Source organism: Mus pahari, chromosome 6 (assembly GCF_900095145.1).
Source record: "Mus pahari chromosome 6, PAHARI_EIJ_v1.1, whole genome shotgun sequence".
In the NCBI taxonomy this organism is placed as follows: Eukaryota; Metazoa; Chordata; class Mammalia; order Rodentia; family Muridae; genus Mus; species Mus pahari.
Genome location: NC_034595.1, coordinates 89,511,518 through 89,523,074, shown reverse-complemented (window position 1 = coordinate 89,523,074; position 11,557 = coordinate 89,511,518). Strand labels below are relative to the sequence as shown.

General features: G+C 51.6%; 1 protein-coding gene across 3 annotated transcripts in view; it reads left to right on the top strand.

The window, feature by feature from the left end:
- Window positions 1-8,402, top strand: part of Vwa5b1 (von Willebrand factor A domain containing 5B1) — a 53,601-nt gene extending 45,199 nt beyond the window's left edge. For 2 of the 3 annotated variants that reach the window (XM_021200832.2, XM_021200833.2), the window contains 5 exons: window positions 1,706-1,831; window positions 4,416-4,490; window positions 5,269-5,338; window positions 6,099-6,216; window positions 7,607-8,402. In XM_021200832.2, the coding sequence (XP_021056491.1) occupies window positions 1,706-1,831; window positions 4,416-4,490; window positions 5,269-5,338; window positions 6,099-6,216; window positions 7,607-8,107 (890 nt within the window). In that variant the 3' untranslated portion in view covers window positions 8,108-8,402. The remainder of the gene's footprint in view (window positions 1-1,705; window positions 1,832-4,415; window positions 4,491-5,268; window positions 5,339-6,098; window positions 6,217-7,606) is intronic. The other variant, XM_021200834.2, reaches the window with a different exon arrangement.
- Window positions 8,403-11,557: the final 3,155 nt, after the last annotated feature.

The window sequence follows — 11,557 nt, the reverse complement described above, 5'->3', positions numbered from 1 at the left end:
TCCCCTTCTTCTCCTTCTCCTTCTTTCTCACCAGACCTCCAGGAAGAAGATGTTTACAAGCCAGGCATGCCCATCCTCACCCTTCCAGTCTCCTTGTCCATGTAACCAAAATAATCCCTCATTCCCACATCCATTTCCAGTTCAGACCAGTGGTGGACCAGAGGCCATGGCCCTGCTATGACCTCACTCCTGTTTCAGGGAAGCTGTGTTCTCTCTCTCTCTCCTCTCTCTTTCTTTCTCTCTCTCTCTCTCTCTCTCTCTCTCTCTCTCTCTCTCTCTCTCTCCCTCTCTCCCTCCCTCCCTCCCTCCCTCCCTCTCTTTTCCCCCAATCTCCCTTCACCCATCTCTAACCATCTGGCTGGCACATGTAGTGCAGAATGAGAGACTGAGGACCCCGGACCACTTCTTACTCCAAATCCTAAAGCCCCAACACTCCCTGTATGTGTGCTAGGGAACAAACCACTCAAATTTTAGCCTGTAAATAGCTTTCTAGATCAAAAAATAGAAACTATCAAGTCAGGAAGTGCATTCAAGGACCCTCAGTTAAATAAAGCTAGAAGCTTTCCCTGGTGCAGAAGGTCTCAGAGCCCTTAAAGTGTTAATTCACATCAAGAGGCTGGGAGAAGGGACTCTGGGCTGTGGCTTTTCCAGATGTATTCCCTGCTGACATATGGTGAAGTGTCCCATGTTCCAGCCCCCTCCTCCTACGCAGGTCTGTGAAGCCCCAGACATTGCCAATGGAAGGCAGAGAAGTGATTATTTTGTTTTTATTTGTGGCTTTGAAGGTGTGTGTGTGTGGGGGGCACGTATGGAGGCCAGAGATCAACCTCAGGTGTTGTTTCTCAAGTGCAGTTTGTTTGTGGCAGTCTTGCTGGCTGGAAGCTCAGTGGGTAGGCTGACTGGATGGATGGTGAGTCCCAGGCATCCTCCTGCCTCTGCCTCCCTGCACTGGGATTATAAGTGTGTCACCGGACTAGAGAGATGGCTCAGCGGTTAAGAGCACTGACTGCCCTTCCAGAGTCCTGAGTTCAGTTCCCAGCAACCACATGGTGGCTCACAACTATCTGTAATAGGGTCTGATGCCCTCTTCTGGTGTGTCTGATTACAGCTACAGTGTATTCATATGCATAAAATATATAAATCTTAAAAAAAAAAAAAAAGTGTGTCACCACACCAAGCCTTTTCATGTGAACTCTGGGAATCCAACTCAAATCCTTATACACTTTACTGATGGTGCCATCTTCCCAACAACACTGCTCTTATATTTAAGGAACAACTCACAGATTAGTGACCTCTTAGAATGAGGCCTCCTCAACCCTCTTTGGGGAGTTAGCTTCACTTCTCTGCCTTCCATTGGCAATGTCTGGGGCTTCACAGACCTGAGTAGGAGGAGGGGGCTGGAACATGGGACACTTCACCGTATGTCAGCAGTTCTATTTACCAGTATCCCCATTCTCCAGATTGGGAAACTGAGGCTAGGGGGGGTTCACATCCCATCTACCTTATGAAGGATGGGACCAGAGCTCAAACTCAGCTCCTTCTGGCCCCAAACTTCATATTCTTTATGCTATGCCATGCTTGGCTGCCTTAGGTTAATTGAAAGACAGAAGAGCCATTCCCACATGGCTGATGGCATTGGAGAAAGGGCAGGAGCCAACAGGTTCACACCCACCTGATCCCCTGTCCTTCCTTGTCCTCCACGAAGGTGCCATGCTCAGCTTCCGGAATCTGACTCGACAGTGGAGGGGCTCTTCGGCTGGCCTTGGAAGGCCCCAGTCTATGCTCAGAGAACACTCCTCAGCCGCAGGAGACAGCAAATTCCAGACCCTAGGTAAATGCCATCTCACGGTGACTCAGGAGCCCGGACACCCATGCATTCGAAGCCTCGGGGCTTCTCTCTGAGTCTGCAGTCTTAGGCCCCTAAGCAAGGGAAGGGTAAGGGCAGGCCTCTGGGACTGGCATAATTCCAGTACACAGCTTTGTGCAGAGCCTCTCTGCCTAGCTTTGCTGCACACACACACACACACACACACACACACACACACACACATCACCCTCAGCTGCCTGCCCTCCAGCCTCTAATGAACAGGAAAAAGTGATGACCAAGGAAGCCATTCCAGCTGCCCAGGGTCCCGCCATCTGCCACTTTCTGTGTTTCCCAGCGCCGCCCTTCCAGCCTGCACCTGACTGCCTGGTGCTCAGAGAGCCGTGGCATGACCTTTGTGTGACCTTAAGCTGATTGACATGCAGAGCTGGCCGTTCTGCATCTTTCATCCATGACCATCTTTCTGGCTCTCCATCGATCACCTGTACAATCAACAACCCCTTCCTTACAACCCCCCCATACATCCTGCTCTCTACTGAACTTGGGGAGGACACCAGAGGCCACGCCCTGATCCCAGTCGGCCACCCACAGGGTCAGAATGCTTCCTCAGAGGGGAGGGTTAGTAAAGAAAGATGAGAACACTGGATGTCCAGAGCCGCACTTCAGAATTAAGGACAATGTCTTGGCCTCTCTGTGCCCCATGCCACAGGGGGACCTGCTGAGCCCAGCCATTGAGTTTACAGGAACTTTCCAGTCTAACTGTTCCTTCTCTGGGACTCAGCTCTTGGCAGGCTGTGCCTTCCACTGCAATCACGAGCCCCTGACTCCCTATTATGTTCTCTTCACGCCCCATACCTTTGGCTCCTCAGCCCTCACTGTACCCCTCTCTGTTCCCTAGCAAAGGCTGCCAGGGGCCCTGCTGAGAGGCATCCTTGTGCTCAGCTCTGTCCTCACTACTCAGAACCCCTCACTTGCATCTTAGGAGACTTATGTTCCTTGGCTGTCTTAGGCAGGGTTTGTATTCCTGCACAAACATCATGACCAAGAAGCAAGTTGGGGAGGAAAGGGTTTATTCAGCTTCACTTCCACATTGCTGTTCATCNCCAAAGGAAGTCGGGACTGGAACTCACACAGGGCAGAAACTTAGAGGCAGAAGCTGATGCAGAGGCCATGGATGGGTGCTGCTTACTGGCTTGCTTCCCTTNGCTTGCTCAGCCTGCTTTCTTATAGAACCCAGGACTACCAGCCCAGGGATGACACCACCCACCATGGGTTGGGGCCTCCTCACCTTGATCACTAATTGAGAAAATGCCTTACAGCCAGATCTCATGGAGGCATTTCCTCAAGGAAGGCTCCTTTCTCTGTGATAACTCCAGCTTGTGTCAAGCTGACACACAAAACCAGCCAGTACACTGGCCAAAAATAAAATAAAATAAAAAAGAGGAACCTGCCCCAGAGAAGTCAAGTGACTCACCCAAGGTCATGCAGCCAGCATGTGACAGACTCAGTGTCTGGCCGTGAACTGTGAGGTTAACTGAGCCTGTGTTTACATCCTGGTTGCCTCATTCAGTCTCTCTGTCTCTAGTTTGTCCTCACGCTGAGGATTGTGGCAATGAGCCCTGTCCCCTCGTGTGAGGAGAAAAAGGCTTTGCTGAACGTGTTTGTACTTGAGCCTCCTTACTATAACTCAGACCCTCCCTTATGTCCCGCCATCCCGCCAGACTGACGAGCCCAATCTTGATGCAGCACTGCCTTGGTTACATTTCTGTTCCTGTGATAAAATAGCCTGAGGATAGCCACTTAGGGAGGACAGGATTCATTGTGGTTGGTGGTTCCAGATGGATGGCGTCCATCATGGTGACCAGAGCAGGGTTTCCCAGGTATTCGCATGGTGGGAACAGGAAGCTGGCTGGTGAGACCTTCATCCACACACAGGATGCAGAAAGAAAGAGAACAGGAAGTAGGTGAGAATACAAAGCCTCAAGTCCCGCCCCCCAGTGACATAGTTCCTCCAATAGACTTGACTCCTAAAGGTTCCAAAGTCTCCCCTAAACTGTCCCACGAACTGGGACCCAAGTGTTCAACTCCAGGAGTCTCTGGGGACGTGTCTCATTCAAACTACCACAATCATGGTTGTGAACCACGCTATCAAGTCTATTTTACAGACTGGAAAACTGAAGCTCAAAGCTTTCTAACGAGTTGGGGCCGTGTACTGGAGCCTCCTGAAAGCCTGGAATGAACATCCCAGTGGGCACAGACCAGGGGAGGAGGTGCCCACCGTACCCAGACCCTGACTCCCATCCCAAAGCTCTCCCTCATTTGCCTCATATTCCCTGTGGGGTCTGCAGTTCGAGGTCTCGGTACTTGGTTTAAGTACTTGGCGAGTACTTGATGAAGCACTAAGCAATATCGGAGTAGTGCCTCACTGACTCTGTAAATCACATGTCTTTAACTCCAATTTACACTGGAGACTGATGGGTAATATTACCAAGGACCCTAGTAAGAAGAGGTGTAGGACTTTGAACCCAATATGGTAGCATGCAGGGAAGGGTAAGATATGCCCAGGCCCCACTGGCATCCTCTGTTACAGCCCTACAAGACAGCCCTACTTCAACCTTCAATAAAACCCCATCCCCCTGCCATGAGAAGCAAACCAGGGCAGAAGGTAAGCAGCCTGCTAGGGCTGACTCTTATTATGACGGTGGAATGTGAGACCGGCAGGGGGAGGGGGTGGATGAGTGGGGGGGGGATAGGTGTCTCAGCACCAACGGATACGTCAGTGCCCAAACCTTCAATGATGTCTCAGAACAGCTAGCAATAGATGGTTGATGCCGGGCCTGGTGGCGCAGGCCTTTAATCCCAGCACTCGGGAGGCAGAGGCAGGCGGATTTCTGAGTTCGAGGCCAGCCTGGTCTACAAAGTGAGTTCCAGGACAGCCAGAGCTATACAGAGAAACCCTGTCTCGAAAAACCAAAAAAAAAAAAAAAAAGATGGTTGATGACTGTCCCTGGTTTAAAAATGAAGAATTTGAGGCCTAAAAGGGGGGACTTTTTTCCAAGGTCCACTTAGTGGGTTTTTAATAGAGCTGGCCCCCTATTTCTAGCAGGGGAAGGGGGCACCGTCCCATCACTCTTAGCATGGAATCCTTTAGCAGGGTTGTCAATTTAGTGTGGTTGATGTGAAACGGTCACACCCCCTTCAGTCACCTCCCAGAAGATGCCAGGGCCCCCTGCAAGAACCTTAGAGGCTCGCCTGCCCCTTACCTGTGTCACCCGACTCACTGTACCTGGGATGTAGCTGCTTAGCAACCAGTTCACATCCTGGTGCTTTCTGTACATAGTGAAGCTCCCGTCCTACTCAGAACCAGCTTTCCCAGCTGGGAGGTGACTCAGTAGACAGGGCCCCTATCCAGTCTCTCACTCCGTCATTCTGTGACTCTCCAGGTCCCCCTCAAAACCTGTCCACCAGCGCTCCGTCCTCCCTGAAGGCCACCGAGGCTCTCTTTGGATCTAAGTAAGTAGGGTTTCCCCCTGAGAACACGATGCTTTCTTTCCTTTTCCTGATGTCAGAGGCAGGGCCAGTCTCACCTCGAGGATGCTAAAAAGCCCTGTGGCCAAGAAATACCATGCCAAACTATCCCCCCACCCCACAATTTCCAAGGTCTCTTTAAACATAAACACCCCCGGGAAAGCCAAGAAACAGTTACTTTTACCTTTTTTCTTTTCTGTTAAGAAGCCACTAACAGAGAGGGTTTATTTGGTTTGAGGGTGTAGTCTGTCAGGGCAGGAAGGCCTGAAGGCGGGCACATGAGGCGGCTCGTCACATGGCACTTGCAGCCAGGAAGCAGAGAGAGATAGATGCTGGTGCTCATCTCACTTTCTCCATTTGGTCCAGGGCTCCAGTCCATGGAACGGTACCACCCACATTCAGGGTCGATCTCTCCTTGGTCAGCCCGGAGAGTTTTCTCTTCGCTGATGCTAGATCCTGTCAAGCTGACAGTATTAACGGTCACAACTATCTTAGGAGTCTTTCCGTCACTGGACTCAGAAGGACATGGTATCCATAGACAGCCCAGAAAAAACGCTGACCCATTCATTGCCCCGTTCGTTGTTGCTAAGAGATGAGTTAAGGATGGCTTTCTCCAGGCCTCCATTTCCCTGTCTGTCGAGTGAGGAGATTGAAGACCACCATCTGCTGGGCCCACCTTTCAGTGACTTCTGAGTAGGCCCAAGAGGGCAGGGATAACCAGAGAAACCTGTTTCTCTCTGCACAGGTTGAATCTCAACAAATCCAGGCTGCTGACCCGAGCGACCAAAGGCTTTCTCAGCAAATCGTTGCCCAAGGCTTCAGAGGCAACCCCAGGCAGCCAGAGCTCTAACTACATACCACTGGTGAGCTCCAGAGCTCAGCCCCCGTCCCACCCAGCTCAGCCCCTGCCCGTGCCCTCTCCCCTTCCCAGGGAAGGATTGCTTGTCTCAGCACCCAAATCACTCCTGAGCTTCCTAGAACCCCCACTCACCCACCCAAGTGGCCACCAAGGCAGAGGGAGCTGCCAGGTGTCCCCACTTGCAGTGTGGGTATTAGCCACAAGAAACTCTGCTATCCTTGCCTTGGAACTGTCCTACAATACCCCATGCATCTGTTTTCAGTACATAAAAGCAAACCATGACGTGCTTCACAGGTAAGTTAAAGTAATATCCCAAGGACATGCCCTGGTTTCAAAAGTAGCTCTGTAGGTGGCCCAGCATGCTATGGTGGGGACAGAAACCTGTTTGTACAGCCCACTGTTTGAAGTCAAGGACCAAGGCAGGCAGGTCCTGCCACATCTAGGGGGGTTCCTGAGATTGGGCTTCATAGGACTGTGAAAAAGAGGCACAGTCTGCGCACGTCCCGTCGTCATCTCTATCCGCTCATACCCCGGTACGTGCGTGATGTCATTCGGAATCCCCAGCTATCCAGGGCAGTCGAGCACTTAGACTTAGAGTTGCTCCGCCAGTGTGAGTGAGTCGGGCTCAGTGCAGAGGAGATGACCTTGAATTAGATAAACGTAGTTCTTCGGCATCCAACAGAAGCCAGACAAGGAACCCGGCAATCCTACCCCTTGGGAACAGTGGGAGGAGAGGCTTTGATGGTGTGACCCTGAGGCCCAAATGTTGACAGAATGGTGTATGACTTCCGGAAGAAGGCAGAGGCTGAGCCAAGACCTGAATCTTCGGGCGTCATGGCCAAAGGCCTAGAGAGGATGCAGCTTGGCGTCTGGAGGAAGGGGTCAGGGGGTGAGAGCACAGGAAACTGGGGCCAGGTGGTGAAAGGCTTTATGAATCACACGCTGGACTGGGGAACTGACCTGGACCTTCAGAGCACGTGGAATCTGGCCTTTGTGGAAGGAGTTTCCTCCGAGTGCGTGTGAGGTAGAGGAACAGATGCAAAAGAGGAAAGAGAGAGGGGACAGGGGGGTGTGAGGAGGTCAGGCAGGGACACTGCCAGTCTGCAGGCAGGGACAGGGGTGAGCAGACCAGAGTCTGATGGACAGGCCTGAAAAATCCCAGTGGCCAAGCAGGGCCTGCACAGGGGAAGAGGCAGGGTAGTGAGTCCATTTGGCTTAGAGAGGATATAGTGAGGGCATGCCCCATTGACTTGGGGTATCCTGAAATGCCCCAGATGGGCAGAACGGGCAGGAGGAGATGAATGAGCTGACTATGTGGACCTGGATCCTCGTGTGGCCCCGCACTCCACGGGCTGAGAAGTTTGAGGTTCACTAAGATGTGTCCCTGCCCTCAGGTGTCTCTGCAGCTGGCCTCGGGAGCCTTTTTGCTCAACGAAGCCTTCTGCAAGACCATCCAAATCCCCATGGAGAAACTCAAGTGGACCTCACCCTTCTCCTGCCTCCGAATGTCCCTCGTCACCCGCCGACAGGATCGGAAGGTCCGGAGTCCACAGGACTGCACCAGTGTCTCCTCGTCACCCCCACCCTGTGACGACATCTCCTTAAAGTCTGAAGACACCTCAGACCAGGAGTCCAACGCCATGCTGGAGCACATGGGAAAGCTGTGGGCCACGGTGGTGGCACTGGCGTGGCTGGAACACAGCTCAGCTAACTACATCATTGAGTGGGAGCTGGTGGCTGCCAAGGCCAGCTCCTGGGTGGAGAAGCAGAAGGTGCCTGAGGGTCGCACCTTGAGCACACTCAAGACCACCGCTCGCCAGCTCTTTGTGCTTCTGCGACATTGGGATGAGAAATTAGAGTTCAATATGCTCTGTTACAACCCCAATTATGTGTAAGGGATGGGGAGGGGGATGTGGGCTCTCTTAGTTGATAGGGGAACTTTTTGAAGGCCGTAGCCAATAGGGTATTGCTAGAAAGCACCTTGGACTGGCAGTGGGTGGGCCTAAATTTAATCCCAGACTTTCTACCACCTACTAACTATAGATCAGTCACTACCCCATCAGGGCCTCAACTTCCCCTTCTTCAAAACAAGAGGATGAGGTAGATTTTTTTTTTTAATGGGCCTAATATTCTTCCCATCCAGATCTTTAAGAAGCTCCAGGTCTTGCTGCTCCTGGGGCATGGTCAGAGAAACACACACACACAGAGGGGGGGGAGGGAGAGGAGAGAGAAAGGAGTGTTTCCCTGGAGAAAGACCATGTCAGCATGTACTAGGGACAGCAATGTCCCAGTCTGGGGGGTGGGGGTGGGGAGAAGGTAGATAAGAAAACCCATAAAAGTCAAGAACCACAAGCTTGCTCCAGGCACCAAGAGACCTTCTCTGTCTATTGCATTGTGGGATAGAGGCTCCAAATCCCACTAGCAAGCCAATCAGAGAACCATCATTCCCAAGACTTTGCAAGAGATCCTTCCTAGTAGTTGAGAACACATGCATGATATGAAGTCTGGCTTCCTGTCTAAGACGTGAGCAGGACCACAGGGGAGAGATTCCCTTCCAGCCCAAACAGAAGATGGTAGCTATAGTCTGCAGAATTAGTTCAGAATGGGCAAGCTCACAGGAGTCAGTGAAGAACCCAGACTTAAATAACTCACGCACCTTCTGTTGTTGGATAAACTGACTCCCCCCATTTGTACTGAGGAGCTAGAGGGGCACGTCTGTATGCATTGCATTCTGGGATAGTGGAGTCTCCAGCCAGGTGACCACACCACATTGTCTGGCAGACAGAAAACTTCTCTATAGCAGAAAAAAAAAAAAAAAAGTTTGGGTGCAGTGTGTCTGGACATGGAAGGGAATAAAAGAATCTGGAAATTTCAAAACAGGAGCTGAGGGTGGGGGAGGGGCTCCCCAATCTAAAAGCTTCTCTTTATGATACCCCCAGACTAGTGTCAAACTGCCTAGGCATTGCCCCTCTCCCTTCACACTTCCCCCCTCCCCCGAAGTGTGTCTGGAACTCACCAAGGACACTACCCCGGATCCCTAGACAGAAGTTATGGACCCCATAAATCTCTTACACCTAAGGTCTTAGCTTCTCATATTGTATTCCCAAAAGTATTCCCCGAGACCCTGACGTGAAACCCTACAACATTTCCTTTCTGATGAGACAAATCTTGGTTAAAGCAACCCATGGCAGTCTTATGGGCTCTGAGCCAGTGCCCCGCCCCACAGAGATCCTCAGGAATAGGCAGTCTGTCCTAGGAGCTGGAGTAGGATGGTGGGAGGTGAGTGCCTTCCCAGAACACCAGCTAAGGGAAGAGACAAGAAGCAGACCCAACCGGATAGGGATGCTCTACTCCTGTGCCCTGCCCTGGGCCCTCCATCTACACAGCAGCAACTTCACAGAGGGTCCCTTTTGAAGAGGCAGTCCCTTCCCTACTTCACTTGATGCCTCTGCTTCAGATCACCCTCTAGGGAGAAACCACCCTGCAGGCCCTGACATCAGATGGGACAGAATTCTTGAGTATTGGCTTAATATCAATATCGCCAAGATGGGACGGGGATTTAGATTGTCTTGCCCAAGGTCCCAAGGAGATAAAGGGAAAGACTTGCTAACTTCCCTGCTCCATCAAAACCCCCACTACTTTCACTACCCAGCCAGCAGCCCAAGCTTCCTCAGGGTGGCAAGGGTAGTGTCTATGCCTGATCATTATGAGTGGAAAATGGCCAGGCCATGAATCAGAACATAAGAACTTGGGCCCCTGTCTTGATGCTGCCTTGAGCACTGAGGGGTTCCCTTCTCCCAGCGTTCTAGAGTTAGTGAGCGTCCTTCTGCTAACATGCCTCTTGGTAAGCATGGATTCGCTGTACTTCTGTGTGACTTTGAGCATGTTGCGTGTGTATCCCAGGCCCTCTCTTCCTCGGGCACTGAGCAAGTTGGACTGTCTAAACAGCGCCTGCCTATGAGCTTGATCCTGGACAGGACAATGGTCATGGCTCAGGCCAGTCAAGCTCTTGCCCACTGTGGAGTTAGCACTATGCAATCCCTAGAAAGATCTGCCCACGCATCAGCTGCCAGAGCTCAGCAGTGTGTTTGATGCATAAGTGATTGTTGATCCCTGTAGCCCTGGACTCACCCCCCTGCACCAGCACCATAGTATCAAGAAATACATCCCTTGGTTTTTAATAACCCAAGGACTGGGAGAGGAAGTGTCCGGACAAGAAACATTTGTAGAATTGTTCCAGTGGTGTCGGGATGTCTTGCAGCTTCGGTAACTCACTCCCTGGCTCACCAAGCAGATGACCAAAGGGTTGGACCTTAAGGAAAACACAGGAGTCCTAGGGAGTGAGCACATGTATAGAAATGAAACCAGTACCAAGGTCTTCTAGGGGTGGACTGTTGACCCTGTGATCTAGGCAAACTTGAATTCATCCCATTTAGTTCGATAAGCCAGCTTTACTTTCAAGGCCATGTCAAAGGGACAGCAATGTCCCCACTGTGTGAAGAAATGACCACTGACACTGTCTGGCCAGCATCTTCGCTGCCTTCAATAGTAAAAACATGAACCAAGATTAAGGAGCCTATGGGGTGGTCCCAACCCAGCCACCCTTGTACTCTGTGACTTCCAGAAAATTGCTGTCTTCCTCCAAGGCTCTCTTACCTGTGTAGAATGGTAGGATTCTTTTAGGTGTGTACTTCAAGCCCATTGCTCACCCACAGAAACTTCAGTGTGACAAACATACTGGGGAAACAGCCCACACACACACACCTCCCAGAAAACAGATGTATGCCAATCAGGATGCTAACCGGTTAATGGCATCACCAGTTTCCAAGGAGGTCACCAGTATGCAGCTCTCTTAAAGGAACCCAGTGAAAAACTGCTTGTCTTTGGACATTTCCCTGAGTTAGCACTAACATCTGGATAGCCTTTATGGGGTGCTTGTCTATAAAGCCTGAGAAGTAGTCCCTGTGAGCACACCGGCAGCTGTTCCCGTCCCTTTGGAGTTTGGGGAGCAGTCCTGGAAGAGTTTCCATGACTCCTGACATTCCTTGGTCCAGGGCTGGGTTTGTCTTGACTGACCATTCTCCGGCCCCATGGTCTGGCCTTTGGTGGGCATTGCCTCGGCCTAACACCCTCTGAGTTTTGTAGGCACCGATCTGCAGATTCTGGCACATCCTTGGTGGTGTGAGGAGAGCTGGCCACAGTATCAGCCAGAGAGGAGTGCCCACCGTGGGTTCTGTTTCCTGTGGAGCAGGGGAATGCCTACAACAGGGTGCTCCCTGGCTCTGCCTCCTGCCATAGGTGGACCCGATCTGGAAGGCCCAGCCTTGGCTCACACTGCACTTGTA